This window comes from Panthera onca, chromosome D1 (assembly GCF_046562875.1).
Source record: "Panthera onca isolate mPanOnc1 chromosome D1, mPanOnc1 haplotype 2, whole genome shotgun sequence".
NCBI lineage: Eukaryota > Metazoa > Chordata > Mammalia > Carnivora > Felidae > Panthera > Panthera onca.
Genome location: NC_138348.1, coordinates 16056390 through 16080316, shown reverse-complemented (window position 1 = coordinate 16080316; position 23927 = coordinate 16056390). Strand labels below are relative to the sequence as shown.

Below are 23927 nucleotides of genomic sequence, written 5' to 3'. Positions count from 1 at the left end.
TCACGGACCGCGAGATCGTGACCTGAGCTGAAGTCGGCCGCCCAACCGACGGAGCCACCCAGGCGCCCCTAAAAAGAATTTTTTTTTAAGGGACACCTTAGGGTGCACCAAGGGGCTCAGTCGGTTGTGTCCAACTCTTGATCTCAGCTCAGGTCTTGATCTCAAGAGTCGTGAGCTCAAGCCCTGAGTTGGGCTCCATGCTGGGTGTGGAACCTACTTTAAATTTTTTTTAGAAAGAGCTCTTTCTTAAATCTTTTAGATCAGCCCTCCCCGGGTCAGCAGAGTAGGTAGACATGAAGGTGAGGGGCATGGAGGCACCTGCTGGGAATGGAGCTGACTGGAGCCTGCCTGAAAGACACTCAGAGTAAGTTTTGTGCCCCCCAATTTTGTCCTAGGAGCTTTGCCTGACAAAGGAGACCTAATGCACGACCCAGCCATGGATGAGGAGCTGGAACGACTGTAAGTGTCAGGTGGGAAGAGGCTGCCCCCTTGTGGGAAGGCTATACCTCAGTCGGACCTGGCAGTGTCCTATTGTGGGTGACAGTGCTTGTCCGCAACATCCCCATCATTCAGGGAAGGGTTTGGGCGCCAGCAGAGGCCAGAGGTAGCCTCTCTTTGAGTCCTTTGGGAATACAGCCCATGGTTTCATCCAGATTCAAGAGTGAGCATGGAGGTCCTGGTCTCTAGAGAGGAAACACCTGGCTGCCTTCTGGGCTTCTTCCCTCCTTCAGGCTTGTCCAGATCCCAGGCCTGGTCAACTCGGCCACTGCCAATCCAGAGGCCAGCTGCCTGCCTTCCCGAACCCCTCCCCGGGTTGGCTCCCCCTGGAGACCCCTCCATCATGCCCGCAAGATGGATGCAGAGAGCGATGGCTCCACTGAAGAGACGGACGAGTCCGAGACTTGAGTCTGAAGGGTCCTGTCCACAACGCCTGTATCCAGCTCCCACCTACCTAGCCCTTGGGACTCCCAGCCATCCTCCTCTCCCACTCCTGTGCCATGCTGCCCTCTGCTGGTGAAAAGCTTGAATAACAACCGCCCAAGCCCAAAGACCAGCCAGAGGGGTTCTGGTATCAGCCAAGCCAAGCAGTGACCCTGAAAAGTAACGGCCTACTCTCCTTGGCCCTGTCAGCCTCTGTGCTTTAGGCAGGCCCCAAGCTGACAGCAGACTGAGCTGAAGCCACCAGGAGGTGACTTGGCTTTAGTCTTTTGCTGACAGTCCCCACATAAAGGTGGTCTCCTCCCAGCAACTCCAGGAAGGGGAGAGACCATGAATAACCATGCAGGGCCTTGCATGGTCAAGGGCAACACCAGTGATGCAAGTATGGGGTGGACATAAACATGGTGGCCTTCTGCTGGAGGAAGAGCCACTACCATGATAGGATGAAGGGTAGGCAAGAAGACAATTCCACTTTCAAAAACTGCTTCAAGTCTCCTCTGTGTCTAATAGTTAAGTATGTTAAATGAATAAAGTCCCTTGTATCCAGTAAGTGGTGAGTCTAAAGCCACTACACTGAGCGGGTGAAGGGAAGGGGCGAGTTTGGGTTTTGGGTGCTGAGTCCCAGCTATCCTAGCAGGACTGGGAGGCAGGGGCCAGGGGACCACTCAAGCCTGGAGACGAGCCTCAGATGAGCCAAGAGGGACTCAACTCGGGCACAGGACAGCAGCCTCTCAAAGGAAAGATGCTCACAGCTGGAATGGGCCTTCAAAAAACAAGCCCAGAGGGTTCGAGGCCAGGTTCAGAACTCGAAAGACGCTGATCCCAAAGGGTTAGCACTGCAGAATCTTCTAGCCAGAGTTTCATTAAACATTTGTTAAGCAGCTGCTCGAGACTGGGACAGTGGGGATGCAGCTGTGGACAGGCCTGAGAAAGACAAGCTTCCAGCCAAGACTGGAGGAAGGTTAAGGACAGGTGGTCTTCAAGTTCCTGAAATGGGCAGTTGTCTAGAAAGTAAAAGCCACTCAGGGACCCAAGCAGAGCAGCCTGCCTCCTAAGCCAGGGGTCATCTCACTGGGCACACACATTATCCTGGGCTCATCCCTGCCCAGACAAGCCCCCCTAAATAGTTTCAGGAACTGGCTCCCAGAGCCCCGGAGTGCCAGGCCAGAGCTGGAAGTTCCAGTCCTACTGAAGCTCCAAGTCACGTGAACTCTCCAGGCCCATCCTCCTCTCCAGCCTCTGGCTGATTGACAGCTCAGAAATCCTGGTGTGCATCCGAATCACATGGGGAGCTTGTTTACGATGCAAGTTAACCAAGTTCCAGCTTGCGGTGGGGCACAGAAATCTGGATTACGAACCCTCCAGAGGACTCCAGAGCCGGAGGCCCAGACCCACACTTTGGAAATCAATAACTAAAAGTCCCCATGGCCCCCTCTGCCCATCCTTTCTAATCATCCATCTCCCAGACCAGTGGTTTATACCTGTACCCTGAGGACCCCTAAGGTGCCATATGTATTCCAGGAGTCCCTACAAGGGAAAAGAGTTGCCAAGCCCGGGGATAATACACACACACACCCTTTCTTCCTGGATTTAAAATGGTTCCATTAAGGCTGTACATTTCATTTGTCTTTAAACTCCACTGAGAAACACACCCCAGTCAAGCCGACTGCTGGGATGAGGTCCAGAGCTGCTAGGCTGCTCACCTGCCCACAGCAGTATGGCTCAGTAGATGAGTTAAAGGGCCAACTAACACCAGCTCTTTCCTCCGCGTGCAACAGGGTGGTGAGGTCGAGGCTGCACCGGACCTCGCGGCAGCACAGGGCCAAGGAGCCAGGGGCCTTTGGCTTTCAGAGAAGAGACAAGCTGGAGGCCCTGGAGAGAGTGCCCTCAGCTTCAGCACCGACGCCCTACCCATATCGGTGGGAGCCCAGAGAGTGAGGCCAGGGGCCTGCGCTGGGCAGGGAGGCAAGGATCCAGAGAGGACACTACTTGACTCAGATCAACAGTGGCCCTGGGCCCTGTCAAGGCTTTATTTGACACCACTCTGTTTCAATACAAACAGTCCAGAAAGAAAGTCAAGTCCCTTTGCGGGGGGGGGGGGGGGGGGGGGGGGGGGGGGAGGTAGGGAAGAATGGTCTGTGTTGCTTGGGAGCCCAGCCCCAAACCCACAGGGGGCAGGGTGGGCCCAGACTGTCAGCACAGCAGGGGAAGATGGCACCAAGGATGACACAGTACATGGCCTAGTGGCCAGGGGGCAAGGCGTGCAGCTCTGTAGGTGCCTCAAGCTCTCAGTGGTGGGGTGCTGTCCAGGCCCCCCTAAGACCAGGATGACACAGAAGAAAGTTGAGCCCCAAGAGCCTGTTTCTGTCCCTCATGTCCTCTGCTTCCTTGGCCAGCATTACGCTCACAGCATCCAGAGCAGGGCACAGGGCAGATGAGACCCACCATGGCCACACCAAGCAGGGGAAGAAGGGACAGAGGGTCCTGTGCTCCACAATAGATGGTATGGAAGGACTCCGAGACACCCAGGAGAAGTATCCCTCAAGTGATCACTGTAAAAAGGGGTGGTGAGACAGGAGAAGATCACTCGGGCCTCAAGTCTGATCCCAAATGAAACCTTTCAGTAGTGGGTAAAGTTTCTAGCCCTTAAGAAGGCCCAGACGAAGGTCCTTCCCCTCCCCTGCCCTCTCCTGGCACCCAGAAGAGGCCACTGGAGCAGCCTCCCTACCCTGGGGCTGGTCTATAGCAGAACTCTTTCTAGACCTGCCCACTGGTTCCAGAGGACGGGGACCAAACCCCAGACAACCTGGAAGGATCCTAGAGCTGGCCAAAAAGCCTTACACTTCTCACTTTCCCTACTTGGGGAAGGGCTGGGCCCAGAATAAACCCTCCTGAGGAAACTCCTCCCCTCGCTCCCAGTGTGGCAGGACGAGCAGCAGCTTGGGGGCAGGACCAGAGGACAGTAATCTAGCACACAGGGGAGGGGGTGTGAGGGGAGGAGAATAAAAGGGCTCAGTCTACAGGCTGAGGTCAAGGCTGGAACCACCCATCCCCCTCACCCGAGATCCTCAAAGGCCACCCCACTCACACACAACACATATATAGTAACAATTCCTCCCCAGCTTCCACAAGGCAAGCGCCCCTGGCCTTGGAATCATGGGGGTTTTGCTGTTGTCGCCACCATATGCCTGAGCCGTGGCACCTGGATCAGTAGGAACCATAGCGATCCTGGGGATGGGGAAAGAAAAAACAAAGTCAGTCTCTCACCTGCAGCTTTCCTGCAACACGCCCCTGCAAGACTAGGGTACTCCGGGGAATCGGGCGCCAATCTCACATGGCAGAGACTGTTTTGTATTTTATTGTGACTCAGGAAAGGGGTTGTGACCAGATCCCAAGGGGGAAGCCCTGCCTAATCTCGAAGCTGGGGAGGGAGGAGAGAGAGAAATAAGGTGACAAGGCTGTGGAAATCCGTGCAGACATGGCAGCATCTTAGGGAGGCCGAGCCCTGGTACCAAGCTCAAAGGAAGGAAGCTGCCTCTCCAGGAAAAGAAAAGGCTCTCTTTCAGGCTCAGGAGCTACCCAGCAGCAGTGTCTGGATGTGGTGGAGGCGGCCAACCCCCAAGCACTACTCTATAGCGCTTTACCCTCCCGCCCCAGGTCAAGCAGCCCCAGCCTCACCTGCAAAGAATTCATCACGCCATTGGCCAGCACAGCCATCTTCCCGGCCACAGACTTGACACCCTGCTTAAACTGGGCAATGTCAGCTGTGGGGAGAACGTTGCCCAGAGATACGCTACCTGTAAAAGCAAGGGAAAGGGTGGTCTGGAAGCCCTACAGGAAGCCCTTCCCAGCCCACAGGGCCCTCTAGCTCTGCCCACGGGCCTTGCCTGGCATGCACCTTACCGCCAGGGCCCTACCTGCTCCATGAGTTCCGTCCATGTCCCCGAAGAGGTCAGAAGAGCTGATGGCACTACTACCCGAGAGCTGCTGGAGACGAGACCTGGCTTCATGCTGTGGTGAAGAAAGGGAAAGACCTGGAGATCTTTTGGCCGATGAGTCAAGAACTCCTTATCGGCCAAGACACCCTGGTGCTAAAGCCCAAAGCAGTGGCAAGGAGGAAACTCTTACTCCACCTGCTGCCTCCAGGCTCAGGGTGGACAACCCTACTTACCTCGGCATCCACCTCCCGCCCAAAGAACATGTCCGATGAGATGGCTTTGGCTCCTGCAAATTTCTGACGTGCTTCACTGGACTCGAGGCCTGAGCTCCGGCTTTCCACTTCCCTTCTGTTTGTGACTCTGAGGGGTGGATGTGGGATAGCTCTGATCCTTCCCATTACTGTCAGAGCCTAGTATTACTAATCCCATTACTAACAGAGGCCAAAAGAAGCACCAGTGGCCTTCTGGGGATGCTTACAATGGCCCATCTGGCTATGGCTCTGGGCCCTCTCCCCTGGACAAGGCCCTTCTCTTCTCCACACCGAAGCCAAGGCACAGACAGCTTACGTTCACTCTACTAGGCGGCATGGAAATACAGTTTAGAGAGCACTAGGCTTCTGCCCCAAACCACTAGAGCTTCGTCAAAGTCTCGGATGTCCTAGGACCACTACTGCCAGTCTACTCCTAGTTACAAGTGGCCTAACACTACAGTGACCATATGTCTCAGCTGGCCTGAGTTTATACCTACTCTTCTGGCATTTCCACTCTCAAAAGCATCCCAGTGTGGACCTAAAAGTGTATGGTCACTCCTATCTACCACTGACGAGCAGAGACACTGGCCTAGGTGCTTTGTAAGTTTCATTACTTTTAATCCTTCCAACGGCCCTGTGAAGTCATTACTTATGTCCCCCATTTTACAAATGTTGTGCGGGTAATTTGTTAAACATTGCCCAGACTGACATAAAATAGGCTTTTAAAAAAACAAGGAACATGGTGGCCAGAGACACATACCCCTGAGTGTTCAGGACTGAAGCACAAAATCAGGCCCCTCTTGCCAGAGAAACAGATCTTGAACAAAAGAAGCTGCTAGGCTTTCTGTGATGATAAAGCAAAATTCAAACCAAAGCCTAATTCCTGTACTACCTAATCTGGTAGCCACTAGCCACATGTGGCTACTTAAATTTATTAAAATTAAATTACAAATTTCAGTTCTTCAGTTACAATGGCCACATCTGAGGAGCTCAGTAGGCACACAGTCAGTGGTCATCACACTGGACAGTGCAGGTACAGAATTTCCATCACCACAGAAAAATCCTACTGGACAGTGTTGCCCCTGCCCACTCCACCTTTCTGAAATAGGCCGGATGCTTGAGACGGTCACTTCTGGCTCCTTCTCCTCCATCCTGTCCATACCCCAGGCGGTATCTGTATCCCAGCGGGAACTGAAACTTTCCCCCAAGGAAAAGGGGTTGTCCTTGTACCTAGTGAGACAGTAGAGTAGCTCAGAGAAGCCTGATGAGGAACATGGTGGCCAAGTCTGCACCCCAACAACAGCCTTACTTTGGGGGTCCAGAGGCGAAAGTACCGACATCATCAAACAAGTCCAGCTGCGAGCGGGAGGATTTTGCACTCACTGGGGTTTCCTGCTCAATCACCTGCATCTCAGACAGCACCGAGTGGGAGACAGAGCTGTGGAGACAAGCAGAGCCAGGCCCAAGGGCAGGTGTGAGCAACAGTGTCACTACACAAGAGAAGATGCCCAGCTGCTGGCAGAAACCTGGGTTCTCTTTCACTGGGCATCACCCAGAGCCGTCTCCCCCTGCCTGTGCACAGGCACAGGGCCAGACCCAGCAGCGAGTGCTAGGAACCCCGCTGAGCTGGAGCACACCCTCAACGGTGCACACATCAGCTTTGCTTTCTCAAAGCAGGGCTTCCCTCACAAAGCACCGTTTGCCTGTTATAATTTTAATGAGGATGTGCACCAAATGATAGCGCTCTTTTGCCCTTAGAAACAACTCAGCAGACTTGCTGTATCATGAGCCGCATCCTTCACCCAGATGAACACATACACATGGAAAAGATGAAAAATGCCCCAGAACCAGGGAAAGGAGTCCGATGGCATCAAAGAATGAGTCCTTAATTGTCCTAACCCCTACACCACCCCGCCTTTTTTTTGAAAGATGAAAGTATTTCAAAGTACACAGCCTGGCTATATGCACGAAGCCCTGGGGCTGCTGTATGGTATCCCAGTGAGAAGAGGCAGTGAGTTGGGCAAGAGGTACTAACTCTTCATGCCTCACTTTCGTCCTGTGTCATGCTCCACAGGGGCATTTTAAGGATTAATTTCACTTAAGTAAACTCATTAAAAAATATCTCAAAAAACAAACAAACAAAAAAACACTATAGCTTTTAGCTGACAGAACCCCAAACAGTGAATATTTTACAATAGGGCATTAAACAGAGTTGGCAGAGTTTAAATAAAGATTCTATTGCACTGCAAAAAAAGAAAAAAGAAAACAACAGCTGAAAAAATTGTTCATACCCTTTAACCCAGTAATTCCTGTGACCAAAACAGGGAAGGGGAGGAGATCTAAAGTCCTTCCTGGGAGTAAAATTTTATGTTTCCCTGATTAGCTGTGGGTTACACAAGCAGCACACAGACTGAAATGGAATAATTTAAATCTAACTAGTACATGTTCTGAAAGATTAAGCAGAAATAGCCAGCCTTATCTTCTTTCAGAGAAGTGGAGTATAAAGGCCCTGAATACTGAATTTGCCATCAGTAGTTCTATGTTCAAAATCTAGTGGTGCCAATTACTAGATTCATGGGCTTCGGGCAAGTTGCTTACTTGCTATAAGTCAATTCTCTCACCTGTAAAAAGACATAGTAATACCTCCTGCACAGGACTGTTGTATTTAAGTAAATAAAGCCAATGGCAGAGCTCACACCCCCTCGAAAGAAAGAGCCAGCACTTAGCACAAGCCCGCTGTAGCCAAGATTGCTGGCCCCAGTGCCGTCCGATGTTCCGATTTTTAAGCGAGATCAAAAGTCTAGTGTTACCGAAATCTCTAAACGTGAGCTCTTAGTGTAAAGCAAACAAAATGCACAATAGAACTGGTTTGCAGTCTTTGTTTTGTTTTTAAGAAACCACAGCAACACAAACCCAGTGGTCCTGAAATAGGAAGGATATTGTCAATGCCAAAGGGCATTGTCTGGGGGTATTTCCAGGCGTTAGCGTGTCTGGCAGCAATGGCCTTTAGTGGACAGGGATTAAGAATGCTAAAAGCCTTGTAATTCTTAGGGAGGTCTTGAAAAATAAAGATATGTCCCACCAAAAGTGCCATTAGCACCCCCATTACACAACACACCCTACCCTCTTGGGTATATCAAACAAGCATCTGATCCTGTGTTTCCTTCATTTGACAAACACTAAGCATATACCTACTCTGTGACAAACATTATACTAGGCCACTTTAAGACAATAAGCAAAACCATCTATCTGTTCAGCCTCGGAGGAAGACTGAGCCTAAAAACCCAAACTGCTGGGAAGAATTTGCAGCTGCTCTGGGGAGAACAGCGGCGCTTCCCTGCCACACCCCAGAGCTGAGCCTCACCTGCGGGACACCAAGCCCATGCCCAACCTCTCTGCCTGTTCTCGCTTCTTCCCTTCCAGATTCTGTAGCTTCTTCTCCTCCTTCTTACGGTCAATCTGGAGTTCCTGGTAGGCCAGGCGCATAGAAGCAACCCTTGGAGGGAACAAACATGTCAGGGGCAGACACCCATCCTGACCTGTCCTACCTGCCCACCCAACCCCACGGGAGCTGAGGCCCCTCTGGCAAACACTCACATGGACTCCTCAGCCTGCTTCTTGGCATCAGCTGCCTGCTGCTCACGGAGCTTCTCTGCCACCTGGGCCTGCCGCTCGATCTCACTGAAGCTCTGGCTGCTCACCTTCTGGGCCCCTAGGCCTTTCTTGGCACCCAGCTGGGAGGAGAATCATGGGATGGGGGTCTCGCCGACCAAAATGTCTTTGGTTTCCTCCCAAGCGTGGGTCCTCTAGCCACACCCACAAATAAAGCATTCCTTCCTAAGTTCAGGTAAAAATTAGGAGCCCAGCCAGCATGGTCAAGAGGGACAGCAGTGGTTCTGCTGGAGCTGGGCATGAGGTGGCTCACACAACAGCAGAAGCTTCAGGGCTGACCAGGCCCAGTATGTGCCAGGCACTCAATGTGCACAGTCTCACAGACTCTTCCCAGGAGCCCCTTGAAGACAGGCATCTTGACAGCCCTTTCATAGAGAAAGTTCAGAAAAGTACCTTTGCTAAAGTCATACAGCCAGTAAGCGGCAGGGTCAAGGGGTGAATCCAGCTATTTGATGCCAGCTCCTAACCACCACCATACTGCCTCTCTCCACCTACCCCTTTCTTAGCGGCTGCTGGCTTCTTCTTGCCAATGAGGGAGGTTCTCGGTTCTGTGTGAGAAAGAAGACGGGGCACGAGTGAACACAAAGGGAGGTCAGAGGCAGCAGCTCAACCCATACCATGCAGCTTCTTGGCAAGAGCTTCTACAGAGAACAGCTTCAGGCAGAGGAAGGCAAAGCTGCCACCCACCGGTTCCAACCAACGGCATTAGGATAGTCCAAGCCAAAGACAGACAAAGTTAGGGGAGGTTACGGACTCCCAGCAGACTGACACAAGAACCTAGACCCAAAGCACCAGAGATAGTCACAGTCCCTGAACCAACACAAAGACTACGAGGCAGGGAGGCAGATGTTAAATGCCAGCCTCAGCTCCTACGGCAGGGAGCTGACATGCAAGGGGCTGAGATCCCCAAAACAGCTGTTGGTTACCTCTGGCAGGAAGGGCCCCTTTAGGTGACAGACACATGGACTCTAGAGAAAAAGACTTGCAGCTAACAAGGGGCCCACCCCAGAGCCTCCATACAGCTCCCAAGCCCAGAGGCCAAAGTTCTTCCCAGAGGGCTCTAGAGTCTCACTTTAGACCAAGCCACGCCAGCCTTCTCATGGGGTTTCACAGTCATCCCATTAGCTTCCCGCCCCAACCCCCAAGGGTCAACAGAACAACAGAGATCAGCAAATACTGTCCAAACCTGAACCGAGACTAAAGAACACTAAGGAAAGTAAAAAAGAGCTGAAAGGCCAAGGACAAGCTGAGAAAGGAGCGTTGCCTCCAGCTGTGAGAGCTACACCCCTATCCCATGAAATGGACCAGACAGGCCAATCCTGCCTCAGACCCCAGGGTTAGGTGTCCAGTCTGGCTCCCCACACTTTGGCCAGACCCAGCTCCAAATCCAGAGGCAGACCCCAGGCCTTGTACACCAGCTTCCAGGTTCATCAATTCAAAGGCCCTGGTGCTAAAGTCCTTGCAGTTGAGGCCACAGCCACCAATCCAATCCCAGTCCCCACTCCAGAGAGGTCAAACGCTCAGTTTCCTGGGGCCTCAGTCCACGTGACCAGGCAGCACCAGATCCAAAAAGAGCCCTAGAGGCTCACCCTCTCTCAGTCACCCCACACCCGCCAGGTGGCATACTGACCTAGAGAGGCTTTGGGTGAGGTGCCAAGCAGGTCCATGTTGGGGCCGTGCTCCGGCTCTGTGGATGCAATGGTGGGAATTAGGTCTAAGGCACAAGCTTGCTTCCCTAAACGGGAAGTGATGGGACAAAAATAGGGAAGACTGGCTTTCCTCAGCTTGCTGAGGCCACCAAAAGATGAAAGGAATGCCTACCACTTCCTCCAAGGGATTGAAATGAATCCTAGCCCACTCAGAAATATAGGAACCCCACACATACACATACTTTTATCCCCTTGGCCAGGTGTCCCATTCTTAGCTCCAAGTCCTTTGCCAAGACTAGGGCACTTGGTTGAAATCCAGACTGAACTCACGTGCCAGGCTACTGATCTCTGTAGAAGGGGCTAGCTCCTGGGTCTCTGCTAGGTCAGGGGCTGGTTCTTTCCAGGCAGGGGGCTGAAAAAGAGGCCAGATCACAGAAGCTTTGATGAGCTATTCCTACTGGCAAGGTGTATGAAGAATCTAAAGGTACCTTGTGGGTATAAGGCTCTCCTCCAAGCCCATGAGAAAAGGAGACTAGAATTTAATGACTACTGCTGTTGACTATGGAAGAAAGAAACAGGAAATTAACAGTCACCTCCACCCTTCCACTATTTACTTATAGCCAGAGCCTGTTCCCCTAATTTCACGACTAACAACTATTAGGCACTTACCACATGCCAAGCACAAGTCTAACGGCTTTTCACATATAAATACATTCAATGATCACAACAAACCCTCTGAGGTAGATACATCTCTTTTAGAGACTCAGGTTTTGACAGGTAAAGTGACTTAGCCACCATCCTAGAAATGCTAAAGACAGGAGGAGCAGGAATTCAAACTAAGAGAGTCTGACTTCAGCACCCAGTGCCAGTAGATGGGAAACCTCCTCCCAGGGGTAGGTTGCTGATGAGAGAATCCTTTCCTTGTCCCCAACTGCAGTGGCTTTCTTATGGGGAAAGAATCCAGGAAAAGTTGTCTGGAACTCCTGACATCTTTTGAGCCCTCAAGAAGCTGGTCCTCCTCCCTACTATCCCAGTTTACAGGGGTCCATTCCTTAGGAGGGCCATACTGTACGCCTACTCATGAGAGAAAGAAACATCTGGACCTACCAAGCAGTGGGCCCCAGATACTCTCTGTCTGAAGTATTACACCAAGGTGAATGGACTCCATGCCCATGATCACAGAAGGCCTTGGCCTTGGTTAAGTAAACCACCTGCCAACATCATGAGAAACATTCCTTGTGGGCACTCACTTGAGTGTGTTCCGTGAAGAAATCAGAGTCCTTCTTCTCTGGGGAGTGACTGGGAGCACTACTCATATTGTCTATCCAAAGCTAGAGGGAAGAAGACACCCTTGAAACACAGGGCTCTGAATATTCCCACTCACCCCACGACCCTAGCCCCCAGGGAACAGGCACTTACATCAGTGCCATGCCTAGCCAGGGCTGCACTCCCCAGCTGCCGGATCTTTTCCCGATACATCTGGGCAGCTCGGCTATTATATTTGGTGTTGGCATCACTGGCTGTACATCCATGTTGGCGGAAGAAAGCTGTCTGGGGAGCAAAGAAGAGAGGAGAGTATGCTAGAGGTGATTCCCCCAAAGCAAAAGAGGCACCTCCTTGTAACAGTCCAATTATTATTTACACATGATAATACACCCTACTGACACAGGCAGTTTTTCACAGAGGTAAAGTTCCTCAGAAATTCCTGCAGAAAAACAACCTCCCATCCTCAGAGATGACTGACTGAACCTCAGCCCTCACTCAACCCTGCCTGAAGATAGCATGCCATACCCACTGTGCCCGTCCTTCATCTAGGCTCACAAGATCTGGATGACTGTGGAGGCCCCAACTCCCTTAGCCTTTCCCCCAAGAACATCTGTCCAGTTTTGTTGAATCCAAAGCCTATTTGAGAAGAACAATAACCAATTTCCAAGTTTAGAGAATAGTGTGCAGTATTGGTATAGACCAGAAAATCCTCTGAAAAGAGATAGTGACAGGGCCTCCTAGGAAGACACTGTAAAGTTAGTACCCAAGCAGAAGAATGGGAGCGGGGAAGATGGTAAGAAGGAGTTTTACCGCGTTGGCATTCCCGCCGACCTGCATACACCTCAGCTGGAACCAGTTCCAGTTGGAATCCAACTCTGTGGACCTGTGTGCAAGGGCTGCGTGTCACCCACCAGCAGGTATCAGGAGACGCTTCCCTGGCAGACCCATACCTGTCATTTGGCCTGGAGCTTCAGTAGGCGCCCAGGAAACATTAATCAGCCACCACCCTACTTCCTCCACTCTAACTTGTCTATGAAAAAGTTTGCTCTTCAATTGTCTAGTCAAAAAGGTGCTAATTATTTTCCAGATCCAAAACGGGGTCGAATTCTCAGGCACTCAAGCTTGGATTTGGCTTTCCCCTTAAGGACAGTCATAGTCTCACTTCAGACATACTCGACCAACATTCAGCAATAAGGTCAGTGCAGCTAACTTTTCCCCCGAAATGAATACTCTGAGTGTCAAATTTAACCAACAGAAAAGAAGGATATTTTAACCCAGACACGGAGACAAACTGCCTATGTGACAAGGGGCCCACACAGGCGGCTCCCTCCGGTGCTGGTCCACCGGACCCCTCCCTGGCCGGGCAGTCGAGGCAGCTATTCTCCCTTACTGAGCACACAGCCCCGGCCGGCCGAGTAGAAGCACAGCAGCCGCAAGATGACCCCACCTGATGAAGCTGAGATGAACGCCCAGGGAGCGGTGCACCCCGGAGCAGTCAATGCACAAGAAAACACCATATGTGATGCTGGCCCAACTCGGATTCTTGGCGCCACAGTCGAAGCAGGCCTGGGTGGAGGAGGCGATGAGCCAATGGTCAGGGGCCCCGAGTCGAGGCCGAGCGCTGACACGCCAGGGAAACAGCCCACGCCCGCCCCTCTCCCTCCCTCAGGCCCCAGGGGAGACGGGAGAGTCCCATCTCCGCCGGCGCCGGACCCCGCGCGCCTCCCGCTCGCGCACCTTGTTGGTCGGAATCCCGCGAAGCCGCTTAAAAAGAGTCTGGATTTCGGTCTTGCTCGGTTCCGCCGCCATTTTCTCTCCTTCCCAGACCCCAGCGCGACCGACGGGTCCTGTCGCGGGCCAATCAGCGGCCGGGAAGGCGGGGCACCGGGTCGGCTCCTGCAGTGCCCCCACCCGCCGGGGGCGGAGCGATTTGTCCCGCTCTGGACCAATGAGCGGCCGGCGGAACCGGAGCGGAGACCGCAGCAGCCCCGGGCTCTACAATGGTCGCCGGACCCACGCCGCGCCACGCCAGGGGCCAATCCGCAGCCGGGGCGGAGCGACGGCTCGCGGGCGGGCCCAAACCGTGCCGGAGCGCCACCGGGACGCCCCGCCACCCCCGGAAGGTGGTGCGACCTTCCAGAAGGGGAGGGCTGCGAGGCTGGGGGCCGGTGGCCAGGGGTCTCAGCTGGGGCCAGTTCCCGATGGATGAGTGATGATTAACAGCCCTACCAAGCACTTATGGTCCCACCGGCCTGAACGGGAAGACAAACTGGCTGGGCCCCCGTCCAGCCCCAGAACTCAGTAGTCAGCCTCCAGCCTTGGCGGGCTCACACCAAACCCAATCTCGAGTACCTCCCACCCCAGATTAGGGTCCCGAAGTTCCAGAGCAGATACCAAACTGGCAAACCTTTTTCCATGACATACTCTAGACCCACAGACCTCCCCACTCAGTGTCTCTCTCCAGATGCCCTCTGCAGTCTGGCAAGGGTGGAGTATCAGAAAAGACGCACACACACCTGACAGTGCTTTTTTTTTTTTTCTCCAACTTTAATACACACTAAAGTCACAGGAGAGTGCTCCTAGCCCAGAACTACACTCACCACCCCAAGACCACCCCAGGAATCCCAAAACACTGAGACTAGGAACTGGGTCCACGGCTCCTGGGGAGACCCATGCATTCCTGGAGAGGTCCAGGCACCCCTGAGCCCTTCTGTCACCTCCTGACCTCCCTATCTTCCCCTCAGGCTAGACTCAGTTGGCCCTTCCCTACCAGTCCCTTCCTAGATGCAGGCCGCCCCCCTCCCTGGGACCCAGGACTTCCTTCCTCCTCAAGGGACAGAAGGGCAGCAGGGGGCACCATGGTCCAGGGTCCTTGGGTTGGCTGTCCAAGAGAAGCTGGGCTCTGATGCAGGGTGGAGAAACGCTGCAGAAGGTCTGTCAAGGCAGATCAGGCCCCCACACACTCCACGTAATTGGCAGGGTACAGACCGATTCGGCCACTCTGCAACTGGCCCTGGCACCAGCCCTGCTCATCCTCCTCGCTCATCTTCAGCAGCTCCTCCCCTGGGGGAAGGGGGATTAGTCACGGCCAATTGCCCTGGCCCAGCTCGCTTCTGCAACTGGGTCAAGGACTGAGGGAGAGGGGACAGTAGGAGAACCCAGCTAGAAGAGGAGACCTGTCTCAGGCAAAGGGAGGTCAAAGTCAGCAAGCCACTCCACCTCAGACCCTGAATGCATCAAGCAGGCCCAAGCTGGTGACTTTGAGAGGCAGGTGAGGGCTCAGAGCAGACACTCTGACTCCTGGGGGCTGGACCCAGAGTAGCCTTAAGAATCAGAGAACTGGGGCGCCTCAGTGGCTCAGTTGGTTAACTGTCCAACTCTTGGTTTCAGCTCAGGTCATGATCTCATGGTTCGGGAGTTTGAGCCTCATGTCGGGCTCTGCACTAGCAGCGTGGAGCCTGCTTGGGATTCTCTCTCCCGCTCTCTCTCTCTCTCTCTCTCTCTGCCCCTCCCCTTCCCCCCAAAATTAATCAATAATAAACATTAAAAAAGAGAGAGAGAATCAGAGAACTGGTCCTTGGGAGGTAAACATTAGGCTTTCCTTTCCCACACCCCTGCTCAAGTTATAAAGGAAGGAAGGGGGAAGCTGAAGCCTGGAAAGAAACAGGAAAGGGGTCCCTGGGTACCTGCTCGGAAGCTCAGCTCATCAGCTTCCTGGCCAGCGTAGTCATAGAGTGCCCGCACCCGCACCCCTGTGGCAGCCTTCCGAGTGTTCTCCTCATCTGACCACTCCTCATCCTGCCCACCGCTAGAGACAGGAGACAGAAGTGGACAGGCTCAGGGTCCGAGGACCACCTTGAGCAAGAGAGCCTAGGACTCAGGGCCAAGGGCTCACCCTCTGGAAGAATCCTGGGAGAGGCAGGTGGGGAGAAACTGAAAAATCCCAGTCTGAGCTCTGCCACACATGCCTGTGAGCTTGGTGCATTTCCTGCCACACAGGGCTGATGTGAGCAGTAGACAAGAGGGACCATGGGAAACGCCTGGCAAATCTAAACCACCATGAACACCGGCATCCTTGTAACTACTGAGTAGGTCCTGAGGTTCCTGGCACCAATTTTCAACCCCACTTTGGGTGTGAGAGGAATGAAGGGAAGGAGACAGAGAGAAAGAAGGCAGGGCAGGGGGCAGAGATCTTTCCTTCCCACAGCCAGGTTTCTGGCTCTTACCCTGCGGACCCCAGGGACTGGGGTGGGGGTGCAGCGCCATCTCTCGTGGGCACGATGCTGGTCAGAGTAACCTCATCAGGGCTCCGGCCACCCTTCTCCTTCCTGCTAATCGTCCTCTGTGTATCCAAGGACCACTCCTATTGGGACAGTGCGTAGGCTCAGACTGGGCCGTGGGGCTGTGGAGGCAGCCGGAGCCATTCAGACCTTCACCTACTTCATCCCAAGCCCTAGCCTCCCTCCTCAGGTCCGGGCTGAGCCCCCCACACCTCCCATACCTCAAACTGTGGCCAGTTCATGGCCATGCCTGGCCCGTGGGTACTGCGCCACCAGCGCAGATCCTCTTCGTCACTGGCTGCCTCGATGCCCTGATGCAGGTCTCGGTGGAGTTCCTGGAACCTGTGACCCGAAGCACAGCCTCACACCGGGGAGCCCCGAGCCCCAGCACCGCCCCCCCCAAACTCATTGCACCTGGCCAGAGCCTGGGGGAGATGGAGGAGACCCAGCGTTGCCCAGACCTCCAGGCCCACCTCGCAGGCCATACCTCTCACTGCTGGAGAGGTCGAGGTGCTGGTGTAAGGTAAGCAGCATATCCTTGAAGAACAGAAGCCGCTGGCGCTCCGCGGCCTGGCAGGTCTCGAAGGCCTGCTCCATGTCTTCCATGTAGCGCGGGGTGTAGCGATGCAGCTCCGCCAGTGTCTGCTCATACTGGGTTTTCATCTGGGTGGGACAGGAGGGGCCCGGTGAGGACAAGACCTTCTTCTACTCAGGACTCCGCTCGTGTTTACTGAGCGCCGCCATGGGCGAGAGACCCCGGGCTAGGCACCGGCAGCAATCATTCTACAGACCCAGCTCCTGCCTTCCAAGACCCCGGCAGCCTAACAAGGGAGGTCACACTTGGGCAGAGCAGCTTTGAGAGGCTGGTGAGCGAGGATGGAGAGTGAGGTGAGGGTCAACCTATAGGGAGCGGTGGGCGGAACGGGGAAGGGCTTCATGGAGGAGATAGAAACGGAGCAGCAGATACGCAGAGCTGGAGGAACGGGTGCTCTGGAAAAGCAGGCCACATGAGAGCCTGTCCCAGGCAGGATGCGGTGGAAGGAGCTGGAAGGTCTCCTCAACTGCTAAGCTCCTCCCAACACCCAAAACTGCACCGCTTCTTTCCCTGGGTAAAGCATCATCTTTTCTCTGGGTCCTCTTTTATTTTTTTATTTATTTATTTTTTTAACATTTATTTATTTTTGAGACAGAGAGAGACAGAGCATGAACGGGGGAGGGTCAGAGAGAGAGGGAGACACAGAATCTGAAACAGGCTCCAGGCTCTGAGCAGTCAATACAGAGCCTGACGCGGGGCTCGAACTCACATACCGCGAGATCGTGACCTGAGCCGAAGTCGGACGCTTAACCGACTGAGCCACCCAGGCGCCCCTCTGGGTCCTCTTTTAAATGATGACCTGGAGAAGGGGTGGCAGGTGAGGAAGAGGGCTGGGAAAGGCATGTCGGCCGCCCGGTACCTTCTCAGCCTCCTTGGTGCAGCGTTCCACCCGCTCCTGCAGCTTGCGCAGCTGCTCCTGGGAGACGGCGCTGTCTGCCTTGGCGTGGCTCTCCCGAGTCTGGGCTGTCTTCTCCTCCTTCCGGGCCGCATGGTAGCTCTTCTTGGACGCCTCAACCTGGCACGCACGGGGACAAGTCTGGACCCTGCGCGCCAAGCCCCGGCCCCGGTGGCCCAGGGCGGATTCAGGAAGGGACCCACCCCTCCCAGGCTCACCTCCTTCAGCCTCTTTAGCCAGGGCTTCTGGGCCTTGCGGAAGCCATCCTCGGCGGCCCGGCTCTCGCGGAAGCCACCCAGCACTGGCCGGTGGAAGGCCCCCCGCTGCCAGGAGCGCACCCGCTCGCTGTCCTGCCCCTGAAGCTTCTCCCGCACCTCCAGGTGCAGCGCACTCAGCCTCTCAGCTGCCGTGAAGAAGGCGTGCCAGGCCTTCTCCAGCGTGCCGTACTGGGGGCCTGCAGGGAGGAAGGGGCTTGGGCCAGGCCAGGGACACCACCAGAAACCGGCACACCCCCTCTCACTGGGTGCTGCGCCGGGCACCAGGCACAGAGGGAATGCAGAGATGAACAACAAAGATGTCAGCTGCTGCTTTATCGGTATCTACTCTGTGCCTCGATATACGAGATCTCACTGAATCTTTATCCACCACCATGCAGAGAATGTCGTGATCAACATTTAACCGACAACAAACAGCAGCCCAGAAAAGTGAAGTTAACTGCCCAAAGCATTACAGCTACAAGTCGAACTGAGATTCAAACCCTATATGAACCACTATACTTTATTGTCCCAAAGGGAAGAACTAGCCTCCGCCCTCAAGGAATGCAGCTGGTTAGGATGGAAAGATCCAAGCTCTTGAGTCAGAAGGCCTAGGTTCAAGCTTTAGCTCTTCCTAGCTGTGTGACCTCAGGCAAGTCACTTAGCGTCTCTGAACTTCCGGATTCTCCTCTAGAAAATGGATAGAACAGGACTGTCTCCATCACAGGGCTGTTACAAATATCAAAATAACTGATGACCATACTTTGCAAACTCTTAACAGCACAACTGTAAGAATAACCAGGAGGCTCTTCGCTCTTCAAAGGGAAGGCAGACATGAAAGCCTCAAGCTTTCCATAAGAGGTGCAAAAACGAATCTGCCTTGTCTGATCTCCCTACCCTCAGTGGCCCTCTGCTCCTGGCTAGGCCCAAGCGCGGCCTCACCCTTTTCCACGGTGCCCCTCCACTTGCGGGCCCAATCAGCCAGCTGCTGGGCATAGGCCTTCTCGATGCGGGCGCGCTCCTGGAAACAGCTGATCAGATCCCCACATAGCCGATGCCCGTCCTCCACCCGCTGCACGGTCCTCCTGTAGTTGCCAGCCTGGGGCAGACGGGAGAAAGGCAGTGTCGCCAGGAGAAGCCCCCTCCAGGGCTGGGGCTGACAGCTAGCCTCCTCCCTGGACAGGTGGCTGGGCCCAGAGTGGAGTGGGTACCCCCAAACCTAGGACCCAGCTGCTCACCTCCCAGAAACTGCCCTCTAGGGCCTCCCCTCCAGCGTCTTCCTCTGGGGCCATGGTGTCCCTGCAGCACGGAATGGTGGCGGACTGGGGCTGTGGAGAGCAGAGGGGTAAGCAGGGAAGCCAGATATACACTTTTGGGGAGAGAAGAAGATCCTCTCCTATCCCTGGGCTTTGTCCCCACTACTATCCCCACCATCTAAGGAACTGTCAGAGCTAGGACTTAGCAGGTAGACGTCTGGAAGGCCCCAGGAGGGGCTGGGATAGGAGAAAGGGTGGCCGCTTCAAATCTCTTCCTCATGCCATGAGTCTGCCCACCCCCTCCCCCACCCAGCCTCATTCCACCTACCGGGGACCTACAGATCACTTCAGGGACCTGGGCGTCCAACTCTTAAAGCTTCAACCGTGATTCTGCCTTGAAGCTGACAAAAGCAAAAAAGCAAAGCAGGGGGTGAGGGCAGGGACTTAGAGAGTCCAGGGCGGTGCCCAGCTCCCCCGATATAGCAACTGCTGTCAGAAGCGCCAGATTCCAGCCAGGAGAATGCCAGGCGGGTCACACGATCCAGCAGAGGATTAGGCGGCAGGCGGGGTGGGTGGTGGGCAGAGGTGGCCCTGCTGCCCCCGCCCCCCACCCAACTACAGATGAGAAAAGAGGATACCTGCCCAAGCCAGGCGCCATCGCCTTTGCTTGAACAACAAGGTGACCCTTTACCAGACAAGGCCAAGTCAGAGGGTTCCCGGCCACTCTCCAGTAGCTCCCTTTGCCAGCAAGAGCAGACTGGGGGCCAAGAGGCCCGAATCCTATCTTGGCCAAGAAGCTTGAACAAGTGCATTTTACTGTCCTCCTAAGGAAGCCTTGGCTCCCTCCTAAGATGGAAATTTTGCCTCCTGGTCTTCTGTGCCAGGGCTGGTTTAAGACTCAAACCAGGAAGGGGCACCTGGGTGGCTCAGTCAGTTGAGCATCCGACTTCAGCTCAGGTCATGATCTCTTGGTTCATGGGTTCGAGCCTTGCGTCGGGCTCTATGCTGACAGCTAAGAGCCTGGAGCCTGCTTTGGATTCTGTGTCTCCCTCTCTCTCTGTCCCTCCCCTGTTCGCTCTTTGTCTCTCTCTCAAAAATAAATAAACATTAAAATAAAATAAAATTTAAAAAAAGACTCAAACCAGGAGGGGCACCTGGGTGGCTCAATCCGTTAAGCGTCCAACTCTTGATTTCTGTTCAGGTCACGATCTCAAGGTTTGAGCCCCACGTTGGGCTCTGTGCTGATGCTGCGGAACCTGCTTGGGATTCTATCTCTCTCCCTCTCTCTGCCCTTCCCACGAGCTCTCTAGCTCTCTCTCAAAATAAATTAATTAATTAAAAAAAAAAAAAGACTCAAACCAGGCAATGAGCAAGAAATATGAGGGCCTGACAGTCACAAAGGACATTCATCCTGTTCCACAGCATCCGCTGAGGTCCCACAAGCCTCCATGAGTAATGAGTAATTCAGCCCCACCCTCAAAAAGCCCAGAGTCTGGGGCAGAATGGGAGGAGTCAGACAGGTGACCAGGCACTTGTAAGAGTGTGCTCCAGAATTGTAGAGGAGGGCAAGGCGGATACCAACCCCAAAGCCACCACCCCAGAGGTTAGAGGACACAATGGCACGCGGCCACTCCCCTCCTGACCCTTGGCAGGGTCTCAGCTGTCCCTAGCACTGACTCAAGCCCCTAGAAGGAAACTGCTTCCTCCTCCGAGCAGGCCCAAGGGACACCACGAGGCCCAGGACACAGTATGTGCCCTCTGCCCCCAAAGCAGGACTCTATCACACTGCTCCCCTCCAAACGGACAAACAACTATCCATCCTTCAAAACTCAAATTGAGGCATCTTCACAGTCTCCCCCACCCCACTGCCCCATCCCCATTTACACAGCCCCTTGTGAGCCCTCAGTCCAGTTATATATGATATATTCCATTGGATTGTGACTGACAGGGCAGAATCTGTCCCCAGTCGTTGACAGAGGTGGTCCAATTTGTGTTTGTTCAGGCATTGGAGTTAGCAGTTGAATGAAGAAACAAACGACATCTACCTAAAGACCAGGGAACCTGATGGCTAGAGCAGCTGTGAGAAAGCTTGCCTGAAGTGGGATCCAGCCCTAATAGCTCAGAGAGAGAGCTGAGGCCTGCAGTGGACAGAGGTGTCTGGGTACAGAGCAGGAGAGGGACGGAGCAGCTGGTCTGCAAGGGTCCTCAGCACTTCACCTTGCTTCCTCTTGAATCTGCCCCACTTACCCAGAAAGGACTTGCCAACCAGATGGAGAGAAACAGAGCCACAGCTGTAAATCACAGAGCCTTCGGAGCTGTCCCAGTGAGGTATCCAGGGGCCCGGGCCCCCTGCCTGCTCCAGCCTCCAGGCTTGGCTCCCGGGAGAGCTGCCCCCCACCCGTTCCCTCTCTCTAGCCCCAGAACAGAGCAAGCTGTGTGTGCTTGCTGGCACTGCTCCCTCCCGCCTCCCAGAGCAAACACAAGCCCAGAGTCCCAGGCACAGCCAGGCCCCGCAGCCCTGGCTAGATCCAGCCGTGGGGGTGGGCAGTGCAAACCATGGCTCCTGTTGAGGAGAGCCAGCACCTTGTGCCTCCTGACTTCAGCAGAGACCCAGATTGGTCCCCAGAACACACTCTGCCACCCGCAAGAGCTCAGAAAGCTAATAATGAATGCTTCCCAGCCGGGGTAGCCAGTACCTACTGGGCCTGCAGAAGTCTGCTGCGGCTTGGCAGGGCCTCCTCATAACTGCCTGGGCCAAGGTAAGGGAGTCCTGAGCCTCAGGGAAGAACCCACTCGCCCTACCTAAGGCAGGTAGGTACCCCCCACCTCGGCGCAGACCAGCCCCTACCCTTCCCAGAAGCTGGGGGCATGACACTGGGAGGGAGCACTGCCATCCTGCCCTGCCCATCCTCCTGAGTCACAGGCTGCGCCCAAGGGTTTCTTCTCCCAGCAGCCCCTCCCCGTCCTCCCTAAGCCCTAAGATGTGAAGGCTCAGGAGTGGGCGGCCCGTTGGTCCAGAGAGTGGTGCCTAGGCTAGAGCGGCTGGGACCAGCAGCCAGAGCCGCCCCAGAGGGTGGGGGAAGGGGTGGCGCAGGGAGAGGGGAGGAGGCAGGGCCAGGGAGGGGCATAACAAAGGGGCACTTTTGGAAACCCGACCTGCAGCCCGAGGTGCCTGCTCCCTGATGACGCACTCCAAACCCGGAGCCTCCACACCAGACCTCGGAGCCCAGGGGCTGCCCGTCTCTGGCCTCAACCCTTATGGACGGCGCCCTTCGACCGGCCCTCTTGCCGGCCCGGAGCTACACAACTCGGAGCCGGTGGAGCCCACGCGGAGCGGCCGGGCCAAGGCCTAACCATGGAGGCTTTAGGATTTGTTGGCCAAACTTGTTGAACTTGGTCTCGCGGGGGTGGGGCCAGTCGATCACCGCTGAGGGGAGGGGGCGCACCCTGCCCGGCCAGCCCCGCCGTGGACTCCGGAAGGTGACCCGGGACAGCGGCCCAGGAATTAGGGCTCTTTGCAGAGAGCGAAGGGTCCCCGGGCAGCGGGGCCCCCAAAGGGCGTTTGGCGGCCTTTGAAAAGCCCCAGGAGATGGTGTGCCCCTCCACCCCCGACGTCCCCGTCTCCACTGCCAGCCTGGGAAATTGCGGGGTGCGCGGCGCAGCAGATGAGACGCCCGCTCCACTCGGCGGCACCTATTCCTGTCCCCGCACGGAGCTGGGTAGCCGCGGGTTCCCAGAGCGGGAGTCGGTCCCATTGCAAACTTTAGGAGCGGGAGGAGAGGGCGGGCTCTCCCGCCGCCGCCTCCCCGTGGTTCCCGCCGGGGCAGCACTCACCGCGTCCTCCCTGGGCGTCTCGGAGGTTGGGGGTCCGGCCACGCTCCGGCCAGAGTCCTGCCGCTCTCGGGCCGGGGCCACCGCCTCCCGGAGCGCGCCCGGCCCTCCCCCGAGAAGCCCGGCCCCCGGCCCCGCCCTCTCCTCGCCGCCGCGGCCCCAACCCCACCCGCCAGAGGCTGGGGCGCAGGGGCTGCAGGCATCGCGGCGACCGGCTGCTCCTCGAGCGCGGGCCGTGGGTATCGACTCCAACAGGAGAAGCGCCAGGGCCCGCTCCCCAGGGTGGCGCCGCGTCGCTCTATAAGGAGTCAGATTTCGGCTTTGCCCTTACCGGCCTTTGCAGAGCCTGGGAGACTCGTGGAAGCGGGAAGGGATGGGGCCTGCCGTGGCACCCTTTGGAGGGAGGCCTCGGGTCTAACACTGCCTTACATTTTATTTGCTGAGCATAGCTTTCTTAGAAGTTCGTTCCAGCGAGGCTCACAACCACCCTCTTTTAAGCATTAGGATTCCCATTGTACAGATGCAGAAACTGAGGCTCAGAGACCTTCCTCAGCTTGCAAGAGATCTGTAGTCGGGCAAGACCCTGAACTCCAAACCCGTGCCCTTTCCACGTGCAGCCCTGCCTGCCAATCTGGAGGCGCATTCTGTGGACTGGGTAGGACACGCGATGGGGGTGGGGCAAAAAGGCATGAGCTCCTCCCTCTCCGTGTTCTTATTCCCAGATTTTGTACCAAGATTCATTCTTAAATCCCTTCGTCCCTCCACTCCCTTTGTCAGTCACCAGCCTTGGTAGATTTTTCCAGATCGCCACGATACCACCCGGCTCTTAATAAGTCCCTTCTTCCTCACCCCCTTAGCCCCCACCCCGGGATTTTTTCGCAGCCAGCCCGTCTGTTATTTATATCCACTGGAGCGGTCCAAGAATGTTCCGAGGCTGACCTAATCGCCACCTGCTTGACCTCCGGGTCCCACCCTTCCCCCCCCCCCACCCCCCCACCCCCGCGGATCCCTTCTGGGCCGGGAGACCCGGCAACCGAGCCCTCCCCCTAGCAGAAGAGAGGGGGCACGGGCGGGCTAGCAGGGTCCGAGGCACCAGGCGCT

At 55.3% G+C, this 23927-nt stretch overlaps 3 protein-coding genes across 9 annotated transcripts in view; 1 reads left to right on the top strand and 2 right to left on the bottom strand.

Annotated features, from left to right (window-relative positions):
- CSTPP1 (centriolar satellite-associated tubulin polyglutamylase complex regulator 1) overlaps positions 1–2888 on the top strand; it is a 196918-nt gene extending 194030 nt beyond the window's left edge. The window contains exons 8-9 of one of the 4 annotated variants that reach the window (XM_078433438.2): positions 396–459; positions 2718–2888. In XM_078433438.2, the coding sequence (XP_078289564.1) occupies positions 396–459; positions 2718–2877 (224 nt within the window). In that variant the 3' untranslated portion in view covers positions 2878–2888. Of the gene's footprint in view, positions 1–395; positions 471–653; positions 712–731; positions 1490–2717 lie in introns of those variants that run through there. The other 3 variants (XM_078433437.2, XM_078433440.2, XM_078433439.2) reach the window with 3 other exon arrangements.
- A 45-nt stretch (positions 2889–2933) lies between these two features.
- Positions 2934–13588, bottom strand: ARFGAP2 (ARF GTPase activating protein 2). Of its 3 annotated transcripts, XM_060606544.3 has the most exons (17): positions 13453–13584; positions 13163–13281; positions 12526–12598; positions 11869–12000; positions 11700–11780; positions 10780–10861; positions 10431–10487; positions 9727–9768; positions 9296–9348; positions 8726–8862; positions 8493–8624; positions 6438–6566; positions 6224–6358; positions 5111–5237; positions 4857–4950; positions 4618–4736; positions 2934–4167 (listed from the first exon to the last, which is right to left on the bottom strand). In XM_060606544.3, exons 1-17 carry the CDS (start codon positions 13522–13524, stop codon positions 4147–4149), a joined length of 1605 nt encoding a protein of 534 aa, XP_060462527.1. In that variant the 5' UTR covers positions 13525–13584; the 3' UTR covers positions 2934–4146. The 3 variants fall into 3 exon arrangements, with proteins under 3 accessions (XP_060462527.1, XP_060462530.1, XP_060462529.1); XM_060606547.3 differs by lacking the exon at positions 5111–5237 and having other exon boundaries at positions 13453–13588; XM_060606546.3 differs by lacking the exon at positions 9727–9768.
- Positions 13589–14227: 639 nt separating this feature from the next.
- PACSIN3 (protein kinase C and casein kinase substrate in neurons 3) lies at positions 14228–23024 on the bottom strand. Of its 2 annotated transcripts, XM_060606548.3 has the most exons (11): positions 22830–23024; positions 19324–19396; positions 18978–19067; positions 18682–18838; positions 17704–17939; positions 17450–17605; positions 16483–16658; positions 16217–16337; positions 15942–16078; positions 15402–15523; positions 14228–14778 (listed from the first exon to the last, which is right to left on the bottom strand). In XM_060606548.3, the coding sequence occupies exons 3-11, from the start codon at positions 19029–19031 to the stop codon at positions 14663–14665; spliced, it is 1275 nt and encodes a 424-aa protein (XP_060462531.2). In that variant the 5' UTR covers positions 19032–19067; positions 19324–19396; positions 22830–23024; the 3' UTR covers positions 14228–14662. The 2 variants fall into 2 exon arrangements, with proteins under 2 accessions (XP_060462531.2, XP_060462532.2); XM_060606549.3 differs by lacking the exon at positions 19324–19396.
- Between the last annotated feature and the right edge of the window lie 903 nt (positions 23025–23927).

Bases quoted from the DNA above. Each gene is read 5' to 3' on its own strand.
- PACSIN3 (XM_060606548.3), bottom strand. From the start codon at position 19,031: ATGGCCCCAGAGGAAGACGCTGGAGGGGAGGCCCTAGAGGGCAGTTTC. The intron at 16,659-17,449 runs GTACCGGGCGGC...TGTCCCACCCAG, and splicing joins GCACCAAGGAGGCTGAGAAG to ATGAAAACCCAGTATGAGCA. The intron at 15,524-15,941 runs GTAAGAGCCAGA...TCCTGTCTCTAG, and splicing joins CAGTCCCTGGGGTCCGCAGG to CGGTGGGCAGGATGAGGAGT.
- ARFGAP2 (XM_060606544.3), bottom strand. From the start codon at position 13,524: ATGGCGGCGGAACCGAGCAAGACCGAAATCCAGACTCTTTTTAAGCGG. The intron at 9,349-9,726 runs GTAACCAACAGC...TTTCTCACACAG, and splicing joins AGGGGCCCTTCCTGCCAGAG to AACCGAGAACCTCCCTCATT. The intron at 8,625-8,725 runs GTGAGTGTTTGC...GTTCCCTCCAAG, and splicing joins AAGCAGGCTGAGGAGTCCAT to GGTTGCTTCTATGCGCCTGG.